Raw genomic sequence first — 20,232 nt, 5'->3', positions numbered from 1 at the left:
TCCATAATATCGTATTTATTGTCTGTGAAAATTATAGAATATAAAACAACTTTGATAAAAAATTATATCTACTTTTCTGACGAAAACAATGCTGTTCTGAACATTTTGGCTGCAACTGTATATATATATATATATATATATATATATATATATATATATATATGTGTGTGTGTGTGTGTGTGTGTATATGTATGTATATGACGGGCTTCTTTCAGTTTCTCTCTACCAAATCCACTCACAAGGCTTTGGTTGGCCCGAGGCTATAGTAGAAGACACTTGCCCAAGGTGCCACACAGTGGGACTGAACCCGGAACCATGAGGCTGGTAAGCAAGCTACTTACCACACAGCCACTCCTAGCTATAGTATATCAAGAATCTGCAGTTTTTATTGAGTGGAGTACTGCAAGAACATGTCCTCCCACCAATTCTTTTTAACCTGTATTTACATGAACTTCCTAAAGCCTGAAATATGTATGCGTAGCTGCTTTCTACCACTCCTCAGATATAATATCTCAAAACCTACATCAACCACTAAGACACCTGACACTAAAACAAATAACAGTTGCACATGTCAAATTTGTTATATCTCTTTTCACAAGAGAACATCTGAGAACATAAAATACAAACATCTGTTTTGGTTACAGAAAAAAAAAAAAAGAAAAGCATAAGCTAACACACAAACCTTTGTGTTGTTATTTGACCTGCTAGAAATAGTAGCTGAATCACTCTTGAATCACATTCTACGATCTTAAAAAGTTAAGGACATGTTCACATGGGACTAAGCAACAATAGTATTTAGTATGTATGCAGATACAAATATTTATCAACCCTGAAAGGGTTTGGAAAGTCACAGTGGAGTTTGTGTGTGTGTGTGTGTGTGTGCATGCATGTGTGTGTGTGTTTGTGTGTTTGTGTATGTATGTGTATGTGTGTATGTTTGTGTATGTATGTGTGTGTATGTTTGTGTGTGCATGTGTGTGTGTGCGTGTGCATGTGTGTGTGTGCGTGTGCATGTGTGTGTGAGTTTGTATGTGTTTCTGTGTGTGTCTGTGTGTATGTATCTGTATGTTTGCGTGTGTATGTTGTGTATGTTTGTGTGTGCATGTGTGTGTGATGAAGATGTGTGGCTCAGTGATTAGTGTATTTGTATCATAATCATAAGGTCATGAGTTCAATCCCTAGCAATCCCTGTTGTGTCCTTCAGCAAGTCACTTTAGTTCACATTACTCCAGTCCACTCAGCCAACAAAAATGTGTTGTACCTGTATTTCAAAGAGCCAGCCTTGCCACATTCTGTGTTACACTGAATCTCTCTGAGAACTACCGTAAATCCTCGAGTATAGTCCGCCCTTGAGTATAATACGCAGGGTATTTTTAGGGGGCTGTACCTCTGAAAAACCTAAACCTAGTGTATAATACACACCCCTTCTCTAACTTGAGTCGTGTATAATTAAGCCAGCAGCACCTAGTCGAACAAACACTTCCGTGCATGTGTAATACAATAATGGTGATGTTCTTAACTGTTATATGGGAATGTAAATGTTTGCAAATTGTTTTTGTTACATGTTATTCTTTGTTCTGAATACTTTTATTTTAATAAATGTTGCTTACTGCAAGTTATGGATGATTTTTTTATGACTTCATTGCTTTCAGGCTTAGCTTTAGGTATTTTCGCATCCGACATCACAAAATGAGTCTGAATAAACATTGCAGGACAGCAAATAGAGACTCGGACATTGCTTAGAAAATATTTTTCCTTTTTAACCTCGTATATAGTACACACTAGGGATTTTGACCTTTAAATTTTGGGAAAAATGTGCAGATAATACTCGAGGATTTATGGTATGTTAAGGGCTCGCATGTCTGTGGAATGCTTAGCTCTTGAACGTTAATTGCATGAGCCAGTTGTTCCATTGACAGGACCAACAAAAACATTCATCGCCATAACCAATGGAGCGGTAGTGTCTGTGTGTGTATTGAAAAGTTGCTATTTCAAATGAGACGACCTAATGATTAGAACTCCATGTAAATCCAACATGGAAAAAAAAAAACATTAAGGAACCATTAAGAGGAAAAGAATGCATATTTAAATTGGTCAAGAGTAGTGTTCAGAACACAGAATAACCTGTAACAAAAACAATTCGCAAACATATTTACATTCCCATATAACAGTTAAGAACATCACCATTATTGTATTACACATGTGCGGAAGTGTTTACAGGAAATATCGAATTTTTGAATGGCACTGAGTTCTTACAATTAACACTTGACATGAATAATTTGTTTCATGTTTCAAATGATCTGAGTGTAAAAAAAAAAAACATTCCAAAAGTCATGATTACCATACTGTTTCCTTTATTGTTGTTATATAGGCGTAGGAGTGGCTGTGTGGTAAGTAGCTTGCTTATGAACCACATGCTTCTGAGTTCAAATACTGCCAGGGTCAACTTTATCTTTCGTCCTTCCAGGGTCGATAAAATAAGTACCAGTGAAATACTGAAGTCGATGTAATCGACTAGTCCCCACCCACAAAATTTCAGGCCTTGTGCCTTTAGTAGAAAGGACTATTATTATTATTATTATTATTATTACTATTATCATTATTATTATTGTTAAGGCGGTGAGCTGGCAAAATCATTACCACACTGGGCAAGTAGCCTACTGGCATTTTGTCTATCTCTTTGTTCAGAGTTAAAATTCCCTGAAGTTGACTTTCCGTTTCATACATTCAGGTCAATAAAATCAGTACCAGTTACACACTGGAGTTCATTTAATCAACTTGTCCTCCTCTCCACCAAACTGCTTGCCTTGTGCCAAAATTTTGGACCATTTTTGTTATCATTTTTGAGATTTTTTCCTTTCAATTTTGTTTCCCTTTCTTACTGAGTGTCTTCCCAACATCTAGAGCAAGCAAATTCACTGTATACATTGGGAGGCTATTTAAAAAAAAAAACACACCAAATTTTTCATTTAGAAAATCAAATGAAATTATGTAGGAAAAAAATTATTTATATACTGGTGACCTTTTTCACAGTGACAATGCTCTTCTCAATATGTATGACATACCAGTCAAAACAACCTTTGCACTTCTTGCAGGGATGGTAAACCAGGGGTCATTCTTAGTTTATTATTATTATTATTATTATTATTATTATTATTATTATTATTATTATTGTGGTTTACTCTTTTCTCTTTTACTTGTTTCACTCATTTTAATGTGGCCATGCTAGAGCACCGCCTTTAGTCGAGCAAATCAACCCCAGGACGGGGGCGTAACACACCAGCATCAGTTGTCAAGCGATACTGGGGGGACAAACAAAGACACACAAACATATACACACACACATACATACATTTCGAACTTTAGCTCTCACTGAGGAAATGACTAGCAACCAAGACCTTTGGAAATATGCTGTGCGTGAAAAGACCAGGCAGGACAAGTGAGTCCAGCCCACTTATGCATGCCTTTCCTCCCTTGGACACACAAAGACTTGTTGAGGCAAGCGAAGTCGATATTGAACCTCATCCAACGACAGGCACCTATGCGAAGACCTGTTGGGGCAAGTGAAATCGAAATCGAAATTGAACCAATCCTATGACTGGCACCCGGCAGATGCCAGGACCCCTGGACTGGAGATACGTAAAAAGCACTATCCAAATCGTGGCTGATGCCAGCGCCGCCTCGACTAGCTTCCGTGTCGGTGGCACGTAAAATACACCAATCCGACCATGGCCGTTGCCAGCCTTGCCTGGCACCAGTGCAGGTGGCACGTAAAAAGCACCCACTACACTCACGGAGTGGTTGGCGTTAAGAAGGGCATCCAGCTGTAGAAACATTGCCAGATAAGACCGGAGCCTGGTGCAGCCTTTTGGCTTCCCAGATCCCTGGTCGAACCGTCCAACCCATGCTAGCATGGAGAACGGACGTTAAATGATGATGATGATGATGATGATGATATATATATATACATATATACATATATACAATGGGTTTCTTTCAGTTTCCGTCTACCATATCCACTCACAAGGCTTTGGTCGGCCTGAGGTTATAGTAGAAGACACTTGCCCAAGGTGCCGTTTTATTTTGTGGATTTTATTTTTTAAAGCATAGCTATGAGTTGTAGTGATGTTGAATTCAAAAAGGTGGCCAAAGTTATGGGTGGAAAGCTGTACAGTGATGTGAAACGGTTGATGAGATAACAACTGTTCTGAAAATATTTGCCGATAAGGACATAATAATACCAAAACATGCCCAGAGTTGTCTCCCATGTATGTCAAAGTAATTAAAATATTAGTCATGTTTCTCTTAATATATAATTATGTATCATTAGCTTGAGTATCTAATTAAAAAATGTGTTAATGCTATTCAGATTGGTAGTTCCAAAGTATTTACTTCCTGAACACAAAACACACACACACAAATTAATGTGCGTGTGTGTGTGTGTTATGTGTGGTATGTGTGTTATGTGTGGTATGTGTGTATGTGTGTCCACACTTAATTTTAGCCTATTTTATTTCTTTTTACTTATATTTCAAATTCCTGGGGAATGGAGTGGAGTTCCTACTCATCTGAGTACACAACTGAATTTCGAATAATTTCATCTTTAAAATCCCTTATAATTAATATATAATCTATCCATCTATCTATCTATCTATCTGTTTCTTTATTAACATAGAGGGGACAAACAAGGACAGACAAACGGATTAAGTCGATTACATCAACCCCAGTGCGTAACTGGTACTTAATTTATCGACCCCGAAAGGCAAAGTCGACCTCGGCGGAATTTGAACTCAGAACGTAACGGCAGACGAAATACGGCTACGCATTTCGCCCGGCGTGCTAACGGTTCAGCCAGTTCGCCGCCTATCTATCTATCTATCTATCTATCTATCTATCTATCTATCTATCTGTCTGTCTGCCTGTCTGTCTGTCCGTCCGTCCGTCTGTCCGTCCATCTATCCGTCCGTCCGTCTGTCTGTCTGTCTGTCTGTCTGTCCGTCCGTCCGTCTGTCCATCCGTCCGTCCGTCCGTCCATCCATCCATCCATCCATCCATTCATCCATCCATCCATCCATCCATCCATCTATATCTATCTATCTATCTATCTATTTATCTATATGTCTGTCTGTCTGTCTGTCTGTCCGTCCGTCCGTCCGTCCGTCCATCCATCCATCCATCTATCTATCTATCTATCTATCTATCTATCTATCTATCTGTCCATCTATCTATCCATCCATCCATCTATCTATCTATCTATCTATCCAATTAATAAATCGTTAGAGGTGCTCTTATCGCCAATTCTACATGACTTGTCTCCCTTGCCACTTGCAGTCGGCTCTCATCCAGCGCCATAACTGTTATGACAGCATGTGCATCGCTCCGCACTTGTTTCACTCATTCTTAAGATCTCGGCAATTTTCATAACGTAAATATATATCTACATAAACTATTAAGACTCCCTTTTATTACTGATTTATAATTTCCAATAAGTTTTGAACTTCGTACGGATGTATGTACACACATAATGTAATCCTGTATATTTCCAATATATATATATATATGTATGTATGTGTATATATGTATATATATATATATGTATGTATAAATTGTATTCATTAAATTTGCTTTCTTCCGACCGATTTATAAGTTCGATTTATATCGTGGAACATTAATCGTTTATTTCAGATTCGGTGTAAGCAATGTATGAAGGCGTAGGAAGGATTTGATAGCAAATCACACCAGAGAATCGTAAGTAACCTCCAGCTGATGTGTTTTCCCTCTACTTGTCAAAGCAGGACAGAAATGTTAATGTCGAGTCTTAAAGCAAATTGTCTGATTAATTGTGAGAGCTATACTGGGATTTTTCTCCTTCATAAATCCCTCACGGCATCAGAGGAGGGCTTCCATCTCACCAAGCTGGGGGTTTTTTCTGTTTGTTTTTTTTTGGTACTGTATTTCAACACCGTCGTTGTTTTTATCATTGAGGTGTTTGGTGTGTTGCATTCATTTGTTATTGTTTTAATTACATTAATAGTTAGTTATATAATTCTATATTTGACTAAAGTGTCACCAAGTTGTGTAAATAAGCTCTCGAGTTGAAATTGAAATATATTATTTCATTTCAGGTAATCATTTCCTGTTGCTATTATTCGTTTCCTTTTACAATATCCTTCCTTTTGTTTTTTAAAAAAAAACTACATTTAGCTCCACATTATGTCATAATATATCTGATATTTAAAAAAATCTTAGTCGTACCGAAAAACTGACAATAGACTTGAATATATATATATATATGACCGATAGAAACCCTTTGCTCTCTATGAATAGAAGGGTTGATATGATATATAGGCTTAGTGATGGTTGCTAACAAAGGTGATCGTTGTGTTTGTTCTTTATTGACAAGTCCTGTCTAGGATATAGTAGGATATGTATTTCCATAAATCATTTGGCCATCAACTCTAAATATTTAACAATCTTAACTTAATCATAACACATCATCCTTTACTTCCTTGGCGAGCGAACGAGGAAGCATCTACTGGTTGCCCGACTTGCTAGAAATAGCTGTCAAATTTCCCTCACATTACTATATTTTATATTATCTTTTAAAACTGACACATTGGATACTGCAGTCCTAGATATACTATTTCTGAAATTAGCTACGGATAAGGTCTGATGATTATTTGTAACTGTTAGAGTACTATCAATACAGGACTTTCCGAGTAGAAAATATATATTTAATATTTGTATTGAATATCACTTTGTTTACGTTTATTTCTTCATCCTTAGATTGCCAGTGGATTAGACTCTTCATATTACCCAAAATCCTTAAACTCAACTCCTTACTCTTTTACTTGTTTCAGTCATTTGACTGCGGCCATGCTGGAGCACCACCTTTAATCGAGCAACTCAACCCCGGGACTTATTCTTTTCTAAGCCCAGTACTTATTCAATCGGTCTCTTTTGCCGAACCGCTAAGTTACGGGGACGTAAACACACCAGCATCGGTTGTCAAGCAATGCTAGGGGGACAAACACACAAACACACACGCACATAATATATATATATATACATATATACGACAGGCTTCTTTCAGTTTCCGTCTACCAAATCCACTCACAAGGCTTTGGTCGGCCCGAGGCTATAGTAGAAGACACTTGCCCAAGTTGCCACACAGTGGGACTGAACCCGGAACCATGTGGTTGGTTAGCAAGCTACTTACCACACAGCCGTTTTATTCTACCTCAAAAATTTCACTGTAGTGGCATTACCTGGTTTTACCTTTCATTCTGTCTTCCTGTTTAGAAAGTTTCTTCTATTTTGTCTTTTGCAAACTTATTTGAATTCATTGTACGTCTACATCATCACTATGCTTAGTTTTATCTTCATGGAAATAGCTATCTTATATCTACAATACTGCCTTCAGCTGCTTCTGGTCTATCATTTTCTAATATCAATTCTACATCATCAGTGGATATATCTTAGCTTTATAATTTACCAATAACTGACCTAGGATTAAACAATGGCTTCGGGTTTCTAATGATAGTTAACACTGAGATGATAATAAGGATTATCTGTTGCATGACATGTTATTGTGTTGTAGTTCCTGTTATCATTGGTTGTTGCCGTCTTATAACATCATTCTCCACTGATGACACACACTCCTCAATGTGCTGTTATGCATTCATTTCTTATCATCTGCCCAACTATGTTTTATTGACTTTGGAATGTTGCAAACCCCTGTCAAAACTACCTGGAAGTGTTTTCCTTATGTGAATTTCCAATAAAGAAGAATGTCAGAGAATTTGTTGATGTTAGATGTGAAGATAGCTCTTAGAAAAGGAATCTAAAAATACTATTACTGAAGGGCTGTTCTATTGTTTGGTTAATGGTAAACTAGAGACAAAAGAAGGGAGTGTTACAAACCCCCAGCATGAGATGAGGGCAGAACAAAATTAACTATAACTAGAATATTGTTAGGGGATACAATCTTAAGCTAAACTATGATAATGTAAGAATGGTTTTAAACATTTAAACGTGCAACCAAACGCATACCCTCCTTCAGACACCTACCATACTCTGAGCGCCTTGTTTCCCTGGGCATGGATTCACTGAAGCTCCGGCGTCTGGCGATGGACTTGGTAAACACCCACAAAGTTATCAACCACCTCACCAACAACAACACTGAACACCTTTTTGATCTCCATGTGTCCAACACACGTGGACATGCCTACAAAGTCAGAAAACAACACAGCTCCCATGACTTTCGGAAACATTTTTTCATGCTCAGAGTTGCTGAAGCATGGAACAAACTGCCTGCGTCAGTTGTTGACTGCCATGACACTGCATCCTTTAAGACCCTCATGCTTTCCGAAATCCGCCAAAACTACACCTGATTATACATACACTTTAGATGAGTTGTAGTGCACCTGAGCACTGTACACAATGTTTTATTATATTATATTATTATTATTCTCTTAAATACATTTTATCTGATTCCATTATAGATTGCTAAGGGATCTAGAATTATTTTAGAACCTTTCAATATTCATTCAATGCCTCATTGAATTCATATCTCTTTGTGTCCAACAAGTCATCCTTCAGTCAGTTAATTTCATAATTCACAAACCAGTTGCCTGTATCTATATACACTATTGTTATTAAGTTCTTGTAAAACTGTAAAAACTTAAATGTATCCTTCTATTTTTCTTCAAGACTTCCTCATGGCCCTATGTCCTGGTTTATACTGTGGGAAAACCTACGTAAATGGTCAACTTAGTGAGTGTGGGGTAAGTGAAATTTTTAAGAATATATATTTTTGATATAGTTTGTATATTTTATGCTATTACATAACTGCTGTGATAAAATTATTTACATTCTTTTGAAGTGAATTACACTTAAGAAGGTTCAGCTAACACTAATGTACATCTCACTACCTCTTAATATCAATTGCTGTGGGGAGACAGGGTAGTAGAAGTTTCAAGGGGGCTGCAGCAAACACTTGAATTATAAAAAAAACTGTAGGAAACATATGCTGTATATCCATAATACAGGTGCATGGCTTGGCTTGGTGGTTTGAGTGTTGAGCTCACAATCATGAGGTTGTGAGTTCGAATCCCGGACTGGGCTGTGTTGTGTTCTTGAACAAGACACTTTATTTCACATTGCTCCAGTTCACTCAGCTGTAGAAATGAGTTGCAACAATGTCACTGGTGCCAAGCTGTATCAGCCTTTGCCTTTTCCTTGGATAACATCAGTGGTGTGAAGAGGGGAGGCTGGTGTGCATTGGCGACTGCTGGTCTTCTATAAATAACCTATTTCTTTACTGCCCACAAGGGGCTAAACACAGAGGGGACAGACAAACGGATTAAGTCGATTATATCGACTCCAGTGCGTAACTGGTACTTATTTAATCGACCCCGAAAGAATGAAAGGCAAAGTCGACCTCGGTGGAATTTTAACTCAGAGCATAGCGGCAGACGAAATACCGCTAAGCTTTTCGCTCGGCATGCTAACGTTTCTGCCAGCTCGCCGCCTTATAAACAACCTTGCCCACACTTGTTCTGCAGAGGGTAACTTTCTAGGTGCAATCCCATGATCATTCATGACCGAATGGGGTCTTTAGCCATTACCCTTTACATCAATAATAGGAAAAGCATAGATAGAGGTATATCTGGCACCAACATGACAGTATCTGCATGAAACACCCTCTTATATGTATATAAACTGGCCCTCTGTCGGTGACAACAACAAGTGTTTCAGTTGATTTGATTAGTGGAACACTCTGCTTGTTAAATTAATGTGCAGGTGGCTGAGTACTCCACAGATATGTGTATCCTTATTGTAGTTCTTGGGGAGATTCAGCGTAACACAGAATGGGACAAGGCTGGCCCTTTGAAATACAGGTACTACTAATTTTTGCCAGCTGAGTGAACTGAAGCAACATTAAATGAAGTGTCTTGCTCAAGGACACATTGTTTTTTCCTTCTCGAGCCACGCCTGGCTCATAAGGGCCGGTTTCCTTGGTGTATAGGTTCCCCACCTGGATGGGACGCCGGTCCGTCACAGGTGAGCTGCAAGATGCAGGAGGAAAGAGTCAGCAAAAGTTCGCCATTACCTTCTGCCAGAGCCACGTGGGGCTTACGTATTTCGCTCATAAACACACATCGCCTGGCCTGAGATTCGAACCCACGATCCCTCAACCGCGAGTCCGCTGCTCTAACCACTAGACCATGTGCCTCCACAAGAACATGATGTGCCATCAAGTATCGAAGTCACGGCCTTATGATTGTGTGCCAAATACCCTAACCATTAAGCCACCTGCTTTCACCATATATATGTATATCCAGAGTAAAAAGGACTTGAAGAGGGATGTAGCTGTCCTCTAGTCTAAAAAGAAATACAGGAAGCATAGTCAAAGGAACAGATAAAGAGAATCTATAAGAATTACAGATAAAATTTCTTTAGAATTAAAATTATAATCTCCGTTGATATAATATAAATTTCTTAATTAGTCTTGTTTTGATTTCTATTGGTTTTTATTTTTATATATTTTCCAATAATTATTGATGATTCACTCATCACATTTGCTTCTTTCCTGCAGGCTTGTCCCCGTGGTTACCAGCCCAATGAAGTATCCATATGTGAAATGTGTAATGAGCTCCCTCCATTCTATGACTGTCTATATTTAGGATTTATGGCTCTCATACCTTTGATTCTCCATTGGTTTTTTGTAGAATATAAGAATCGCAGATCTAGGTAAGTTTTGCAAAGACATTGTAATTTTCACTAGGTTTCTTTTGACAATTGAAGTAATTCAAAGTTCTTGTCTTTGCCATATCTGTTGAAGTGATTTTGTAAACTTTGGAAAGATTAAAAGCTCATTAAACCTTTATAAGATTTCAACTGTAGAAGCCACAATGAATCTAGTCTAATGCTCTGAGTCTACAGAATCCTCATAAATACAATGAATTGTATTTCATTTCCACAAAATTTCCTAAAAGTTGGAAACACTTTGATTCTTGTTTAAGGGTCAAAGACCTTGGCTACTGTTGCCATAGTAGACACACATGAATGATATAAAAAGCACCAACCGATCATGGATGCTGCCAGCCTCCCCTGGCACCTGTGCCGGTGGCACGTAAAAAGCACCTACTACGCTCATGGAGTGGTTGGCGTTAGGAAGGGCATCCAGCTGTAGAAACACTGCCAGATCAGACTGGAGCCTGGTGCAGCCTCCTGGCTTCCCAGACCCCGGTCAAATCATCCAACCCGTGCTAACATGGAAAATGGATGTTAAACGATGATGATGTTATAGTATTCATTCCCTTCCCAACAATATTATTTGATGGATGGAAGCAAAACTAATTTTGTTGCTTATCCTCAGGTCAGCAGTTATCAACCAGACTTATAATCAAAGGTGTTGTAACCATGGGTATCCTGTTTTTTACTTCTTTTTAGAACTATGGTGTCCAGTATATCATTACCTTTTTTAACAGTATTTATAGTAGAAGTTGAATTCAACTTTATAAACCAATGAAACACTTCAATATTAGAATGATACTACTTCTTTTCTACTCTAGGCACAAGGCCTCAAATTTTGGGGGAAGGGGCCAGTTGATTAGATCGACCCCAGTACACAACTGGTACTTAATTTATTGACCCCAAAAAGAAGAAAGGAAAAGTCAACCTTGGCAGAATTTGAACTCAGAATATAAAGACAGACGAAATACCTATTTCTTTACTACCCACAAGGGGACAAACAAGGACAGAGAAACGGATTAAGTCGATTATATTGAGCCCAGTGCGTAACTGGTACTTAATTTATCAACCCCGAAAGGATGAAAGGCAAATTTGACCTCGGCGGAATTTGAACTCAGAACGTAACGGCAGACGAAATATGGCTACGCATTTTGCCCGGCATGCTAATATTTCTGCCAGCTTACCGCCTTTTAGAATGATACTACTTCAAGCTATGAACTGTTTACATAGTGCAATGCTGGTGACAGAATATGAATTGCTGGCTTTTTCTGGCTGTAATCTGGTCTTCTGTTGATTCAGCCATCAGTACTTCTGCTTAGTCATTCATTCAATAAGGAACATTTTATAAGAAAAAAAACCTTGGTTTCATTATTCATATAATATGTAGTAATATGGTAATATGTATATGTAATATGGTTTCATTATTTATGTAATAATCATTTATTAAATGATGACAATGAAAAGAATTACTACTTATTAATTAATCTGTTTTGTTTCATTTTCTAGAATATCATGGACACTAATACCACTGCATCTGTCTGCGCTCTTTGAATGCTTCATGTCTGCAATATTTACTTTACTTATGTTTGATCCAAAAGGGAAACTATCAATCTGGTCATGTCCAGTAAAGCGTCTCTCAGACTGGTATACTCTCTGGTACAACCCATCAACAAATTATGTAGACACTGTTTATTGTACTCAAGAAATTGTATATCCATTGTAAGTGGGCTCTTGAATTTGTTTTGTGATATCTCTTTTTATTTTTTACTTTGGCCATGCTGGGGCACAAATTTGATGAATTTTTTTTTTAGATGCGTGAATCAGTCCCAGTAGTTATTTTTTAAGCTTGGTACTCATTCTATTGGGCTGTTTTGCTGAACCACTAAGTTATGGAGACATAAACACACCAACACCTGTTGTCAAGCAGTGGTGGGGGATACAGATACAAACACACACATATACACAATGGGCTTCTTTCAGTTTCCATCAGCTGTAGAAACACTGCCAGATCAGACTCGAGCCTGGTGCAGCCTCCTGGCTTCCCAGACCCCGGTCAAACCGTCCAACCCATGCTAGCATGGAAAATGGATGTTAAACGATGATGATGATGAAATCCACTGACAAGGCTTTGGTTGGCCTGTGGCTGTAGTAGAAGACACTTGCGCAAGGTACCATGCAATGGGACTGAACCTGAAACCATGTGGTTGGGAATGCAGACTTCTTACCACTCAGTCACACCTTTGCCTATGATATAATTATTGTGTTTTTTAAATATCTATCAGCTTTTATTTGAGATTTAAGTCTAACATTTGTCATGTCAGATATAGTTATGTATTCTGTAAATGCTTATATTGAACTAATCTGCAATATTTTTTCTCTTCAACATTAGGTACACAATAGTTATCATCTATTATGCATTTGCATTGGGCCTGATGCTGCTTATCCGACCTTTGCTCTCCTACAACTGTGTCAACAAAAAAGGAACCACATCAATTTATGCTGCTCTCTATTTCTTCCCACTATTAATATGCTTACAGGCAGTATTTGGTGGTTTGTTATGTAAGTTTGTTTATACAGTAGCAATATTCAATTTTCTGTTATAGTAGCTGTCATCACTATATATATATGAATGGCAAAATGTCTGTCTGTGTGTGTGTCCTTTATACAAATCCACAATTTTTCAGTTAGAGGGCTCACACTTTCTATGGTCATTCAAAACCGTCCAAGGGTGGTCGTGCACATCTTTACATTTCCCCAGTCACCCCGCAAAGCCATTAAAAGATCAATAGAAGTGACTTTTTTGTGAATTTTCTATCCAAAATCCAATCTAAATGCCCGAAACTTGATACGCCAATTGAATGCCAGCTAGCTGTATGTGTTTGGTCGGAGATTTGGACAGTACTCGCGTGTATGTGTGCAAGCACGCAGCTGTATATGCATGCACTAGCACTATGACCCGGTGTTGCCGGGTCATAGTGCTAGTTGTATATATTATAGTAAGGTAGATTCTGTCCTGACAACTCCTAGTAACAGTGAAATTAGCCTTTCTCTCTAATGTTTTGGACTGTGACATTGACCAGTCTTATCACCTTTCTTTCATCTTACATCTCCAACTTGCTTGTTCCATTTCCACTGCCTTAACTAGCTACTTTTTTTTTGCTTTCTTTTCAACAACAAAGCCTGTGAGCTCTGCCAACTCCTGGATCAACTTCCCACACTTGTGTGTGCTCACATACTTACAACTTCACCTTTCATTCTCCATATGCCATAGTGACTCTAACCCAGACCGTCCTTTTCTGATGCCAAGCATTCAGTCTTTATTAGAGATCTCTGAAACAATTTTTTCACACTAAGACTTGCTGGAAGTATGGAACAAACTGCCGACATCAGTTGTTAGTTGTCAGAGCACTGCATCCTTCAAAACTTCCATGCTTCCCGAGATTCACCAACACTACACCTATTTTCTCCCCTCTATATACACGCAAGCATGTATCTGACTCATACACTGTTCACTTCCCAGACATTTGTACATTACTGCATATGCTTTATATGCACTTTTGACAAGTTGTGGTGCACCTGAGCACTGTATACAATAATTTCATAATTATTATTATTATTATCCCTCACTTGTACTGTGAATGAGTTTTAGTCAAGGACCTTGTGGAGGCGCAATGGCCCAGTGGTTAGGGCAGCGGACTCACGGTTGTAGGATTGCGGTTTCGATTCCCAGACCGGGCATTGTGAGTGTTTATTGAGCGAAAACACCAAAAGCTTCACAAGGCTCCTGCAGGGGGTGGTGGTGAACCCTGCTGTACTCTTTCACCACAACTTTCTCTCACTCTTACTTCCTGTTTCTGTTGTACCTGTATTTCAAAGGGCCAGCCTTGTCACACTCTGTGTCACGCTGAATCTCCTCGAGAACTACGTTAAGGGTACACGTGTCTGTGGAATGTTCAGCCACTTGCACGTTAATTCCACGAGCAAACTGTTCCGTTGATCGTATCAGCTGGGACCCTCATCGTCGTAACTGACGGAGTGCTCTTATATATTAGTCAAGGACCTATACTGAGCATTTCCTGCATCTCACTAAACTCCAAGCATTGTTTTTAACAGAGAAACTGAATCCTGTGCCATTGATTGTTTATTGACCTCAAGCCAGTTCTGTCAGATTCTTCTGGCCTAGTCAGTTCAACTTGATTGATCATTTCATTAGTATGTACCAACTTGATGTAATCTCTGATTTCTACAAGCAATTGGGATACATGAACATCTTCCCAATGGAGCTCTTTGCACCCTACCAACACTGCAACATTGTTGTCAAACTTACTGAAAATGGTGGTTCTGTTGTATGGCGAGCTGACAGCTACAGGATCTTTTCTATCTCAGTCTACACAATGTGTCTCTACTACTATCACCGTGACCGACCAGGCTATCAGATGATGCTACGCATCGCTGGTCACAATGCACTTCGCATTGTTTTAGCCTTCAAATAATGCCACCCCACTGGCTAAGCGAGCAGGCCAACAGAAGAAAGAGTGAGAGAGAGTTGTGGCGAAAGAGTACAGCAGGGATCGCCACCACCACCTGCCGGAGCCGCATAGAGCTTTAGGTGTTTTCGTTCAATAAACACTCACAACGCCCAGTCTGGGAATTGAAACTGTGAGTCCGCTGCCCTAACCACTGGGCCATTGCGTCTCCACCTCTACTACTATACAGCAGCTCATCTCATTCTGTTCACACACTATCAACTTTTACCAGTAAATCCAGCTGCACCATTGTTTCCACTTGTAAACCCCCCCCCCCGACTGAATTCATCACTAGATACCTTCACAAACTCTGTCCCTTTTGGTTGCAGCTCTCATCCCACATCCATGACACCAAACAGGTCCTTTGCTTCAACTTCTCTCTCACTCTTTTTCCCTTCCAAATTCTTTGTAGCATGGAGCATTAAATCTCTTTATAGTTATTCCCCATGACAAGTCTCCTCACCCTCAAATTCTTTCTGGACCTGATAAGGGGTTACTCCCAAACCATTGTTGATGTTACCCATCACTGAGTCCAAGTCATTCAATGCCCTCCCCCACCTCCTGTCCTGCACAACACATTTTTTTCTTCTTCTCTTTGCCAAATGGCATCTTCAATGCACCAACTTTCATAATTTCTACTTTCTCCAATCTGATCTAGTTACAGCTCCCATTTTTCCTGAACCATAATGTCCTTCAGATGTGACCATAAGCCAAGAACCTTTGGTTAAAGTTCCCTCACCCATTTCATCACACCTAACCTAAAACATGTACCTTGTTCTTTCTCCCATTGTATTTCTTGTACCTTCATTTTTAACAAATCCATATCAACTTGGTACAGTCTTACACCTGTGAAAATGACTGATACTTGACAGATCACTTACATGGCCAGATCTGCTCAGATGCAAATATGACCACGAAAGTCAGTAACCCAGCACCTTAACCTCATATTCTTTATACTTGTGGATGGAAGCACTCCGTCGGTTACGACGACGAGGGTTTCGGTTGATCCGATCAACGGAACAGCCTGCTCGTGAAATTAACGTGTAAGTGGCTGAGCATTCCACAGACACGTGTACCCTTAACGTAGTTCTCGGGGATATTCAGCGTGACATAGAGAGTGACAAGGCCGGCCCTTTGAAATACAGGTACAACAGAAACAGGAAGTAAGAGTGAGAGAAAGTTGTGGTGAAAGAGTACAGCAGGGATCACCACCATACCCTGCCGGCGCCTCATGGAGCTTTAGGTGTTTTCGCTCAATAAACACTCACAACGCCCGGTCTGGGAATCGAAACCGCGATCCTACGACCGCGAGTCCGCTGCCCTAACCACTGGGTCATTGCGCCTCCACTTTGTACTTGTAATGACATAAAGAAGTATAACTAAACTTGAAAATAACTGCATGGCTGAAGCATTTGCCAAGGAGGAATTACAACCATGTTTCGTAGTCTGCTACCACAACAGCTTCTTTATAGGATCCAGTTAGCTCCAGACACCATCAGGAGGAACCATGTCTGGTTTCGGCCCTTACTCCTCTACCGTTTTGACGTGGCAGGGCCCCCACTTTCGGAGGTGTCTTCAGTTCTGGTGTTGGGTGCATGTCTTCTTTCTTCTGTTCCCTGGCCTCTTCGGTGTAACAATTAAAGATTATAGAAAAGTAATTTCGTATGAGTATGAGTATTTCAAGTTATGTATATCATTAATAATATATCTATGTAAGTTAATGCAACTATATTTCATCTGATTTACATTTCTCTTTCCAGATTATGCTTATCCATATATTTTGATAGTGTTGTCTCTAGCAACACATGCAACACACCTTGCACATTGTGAAGAGCAGGTAAGATAGTTTTGCGCATAACTGCATTCTATTTTAATTTGTTTATGAAGAAGAGCATTTGGCGTTAGGAAGGGCATCCAGCTGTAGAAACTCAGCCAGATCGAGATTGGAGCCTGGTGCAGCGATCTGGTTTGCCAGCCCTCAGTCAAAATCGTCCAACCCATGCTAGCATAGAAAGCGGACGTTAAATGATGATGATGATGATGTACTAGAGCAACTTGAAAAAGTTTAGGGGTCACCTGAACATCTCATCACTGTTATTTATCTCTTTTCACTTCCTACTGATCATTCTCACCTTCTCTTCTGAATGCGAGTAGCCATGTAGCTCCTCTACAACAAGAACCTGCTCTCCCTCCTCACACCCCTGCCTTCTCTCATACTTCAGCCCATCATCTCCTTGCATAGAGCCAGCCTCTATTCCCACAGAGTTCATAGACGTACAAGCTGCCTGATGACCTCACTAGTGTTGGTGTCATGAAAACAAAAAGCACCCAGTACACTCTGTAATGTCGTTGACATTAGGAAGGGCACTCAGCCATAAGAACTATATCAAAGCAAACACTGGAGCTTGAGCCAGCCCTTCGACCCATCAGATCATTCAAACCACTCAATCCATGCCAGCATCGAACATGGTTATTAAATGATGATGATGATGTTTCTTAATTTATTGACTCTGGAAGCTATAGCTAGCAGAACTAGCTTTGACGTTATTTCTAGTTGAAGCAAGGTGGTGAACTGGTAGAATCGTTGTTGTACCTGGATTTCAAAGGGCCCACGCTGATTCTCCCTGAGAACTACCTTAAGGGTATGCATGTCTATGGAGTGCTCAGCCACTTGCACATTAATTTCACGTACAGTTGATTGGATCAACTGGAACCCTCATCATCATAACTGATGGAGTGCCATGATATATATATATATATATAAACATACATATACAATGAGCTTCTCTCAGTTTCTAACAAATCCACTCAAAAGGGTTTTGTCAGCTTTTTATGATTTTTGTTGCTGCTATCTACTTATGAAATTAAAATACTGTTTCTGTTAGCTAATTCAAACTGTTCAGCTGTATATAGGCATAAGAAGAAGGTACAACTCAGTGGGGACACTCCATAACATGTGATTTGCCACTTTACATTGCTGAACACAGATCTTTTCATAGTCTCTTGCAGAGAAAATGATACACTAATTGCTTTATTCAATACCCAAATTTCCTCACCCTTTCCGGCAATTCCTCTGAGATCACTTTTGAAAACATAATGCCAGGTGATCTGGTTACCTTGTGAAAGTGTATATTTTATATCTGATTTAAAAATTGATAAAGATTGTTTCAAATTTTTCAGTTTTAGGCTGAATTTTAGAAAATCTTTTCAAATTTCAGTTAATTGAAATTTGAATTAATTACCAATAGGAAAAAAAATGTTTTAGCTATTCATATTATTACTTACTCAAGCCCTTTGCTCCCTATGAAGCATAGGCTATCAATGACTTTCTTCTACTGTTAACTCTGGACTCTCCCAGGCCTTGTTGGTTTTGGATTCTCATTGATGTTTCTGTAACTTTGCTTTTCTTTCCTCTACATTGAGGTCTTTGTGGAGGCGCAATGGCCCAGTGGTTAGGGCAGCGGACTCGCGGTTTCGATTCCCAGACCGGGCGTTGTGAGTGTTTATTGAGCGAAAACACCTAAAGCTCCACGAGGCTCCGGCAGGGGATGGTGGTGATCCCTGCTGTACTCTTTCACCACAACTTTCTCTCACTCTTACTTCCTGTTTCTGTTGTACCTGTATTTAAAGGGGCCGGCCTTGTCACTCTCTGTGCCACGCTGAATATCCCTGAGAACTACATTAAGGGTATACGTGTCTGTGGAGTGCTCAGCCACTTACACGTTAATTTCACGAGCAGGCTGTTCCGTTGATTCGGATCAACCGGAACCCTCGTCGTCGTAACCGACGGAGTGCTTCCACACATTGAGGTCTTCACTCTATGCAAACCCATTTTTACCTCTGGGAAGAGGTGGTCCATATTAGTCTTGCCTCTATCCTTTGACCTGTCCAGCATGGGAGACCTTACCAGGAGCTTGCATTCTGCTGGCATCCCTCTCAGACTTATTGAGGCATACAAGCCACCACACTGCAACAAGGATTGGACTTTGTCATGGAATTCATATTATACATGTTGTCATTTTGATTAAATTGCAATGTTAATTTGAATTTAAATTTCAGTTTTGAAAAAAAAAATATTCAAATTATTTTCTTCCCTATTTGTGCTTCCAACCTTAGAAAACTCATTTTTACCAATTTTAAACCCCAAAATCTAATTTTTATTTTTTAACCCTTTAGCATTTAAACCAGCCAAATCCAGCCAAAATATTCTCCCTGTATTATGCTCAAACTAACCAGATCCTACCTTTCTAAACTAATCTAACAATGTCATTCTAAGAATAAAACAATCACATCACTGAAATCTTGAAGCTATGAGATAATCCCTGATTAATTCAAAACAATATAAATAAATAAGTATAACATTTGCCAGAGTAATCTGAGTGCTAAAGGGTTAATCATCATTGTTTAACGTCCACTTTCCATGCTAGCATGGGTTGGACGATTTGACTGAGGACTGGCGAACCAGATGGCTGCACCAGACTCCAATCTTGATCTGGCAGAGTTTCTACAGCTGGATGCCCTTCCTAACGCCAACCACTCTGTGAGTGTAGCGGGTGCTTTTATGTGCCACCGGCACGAGGGCCAGTCAGGCAGTACTGGCAACGGCCACGCCCAAATGGTGTTTTTTTTTTTACATGCCAGTAAGGTGATGCTGGTAACGATCACACTTGAATGGTGCTTTTTACGTGTCGGTGGCATGTAAAATTTGAATAAATATTAATAAATTTGAATGAATATGAAATGAAATTCCCAACCTTGTACACTTGTATATGACCCCTGAATAACAAGTTTACTTTATCAGTACATTGTTATTTATTTCTCTTCGTGTTTCTTTCTATTTTCAGACAGTTTTAGGATTACTCAAAGAGAATTTCACCAAATTGAACAATTTAGTAATAATTATTGGACATTGGCTCTTGCATGCTTATGGAATCATTGCCATTACTCA

The 20,232-nt window shown here is 39.3% G+C and overlaps 1 protein-coding gene across 1 annotated transcript in view; it reads left to right on the top strand.

Annotated features, from left to right (window-relative positions):
* The first annotated feature begins 5,287 nt into the window (after positions 1 to 5,287).
* Positions 5,288 to 20,232, top strand: part of LOC115210699 (JNK1/MAPK8-associated membrane protein) — a 15,228-nt gene continuing 283 nt past the window's right edge. Inside the window, exons 1-8 of the mRNA XM_029779383.2 lie at positions 5,288 to 5,425; positions 5,686 to 5,748; positions 8,713 to 8,786; positions 10,601 to 10,755; positions 12,265 to 12,477; positions 13,148 to 13,317; positions 17,045 to 17,121; positions 20,129 to 20,232. The exon at positions 20,129 to 20,232 is cut by the window's right edge and continues 283 nt beyond it. Of these exons, the coding sequence (XP_029635243.1) occupies positions 8,721 to 8,786; positions 10,601 to 10,755; positions 12,265 to 12,477; positions 13,148 to 13,317; positions 17,045 to 17,121; positions 20,129 to 20,232 (785 nt within the window). The 5' untranslated portion in view covers positions 5,288 to 5,425; positions 5,686 to 5,748; positions 8,713 to 8,720. The remainder of the gene's footprint in view (positions 5,426 to 5,685; positions 5,749 to 8,712; positions 8,787 to 10,600; positions 10,756 to 12,264; positions 12,478 to 13,147; positions 13,318 to 17,044; positions 17,122 to 20,128) is intronic.

This window comes from Octopus sinensis, linkage group LG4 (genome assembly GCF_006345805.1).
Source record: "Octopus sinensis linkage group LG4, ASM634580v1, whole genome shotgun sequence".
Taxonomy (NCBI): Eukaryota; Metazoa; Mollusca; class Cephalopoda; order Octopoda; family Octopodidae; genus Octopus; species Octopus sinensis.
Note: the sequence above shows the minus strand (reverse complement) of the source record. Positions and strands in the feature narration are given on the sequence as shown.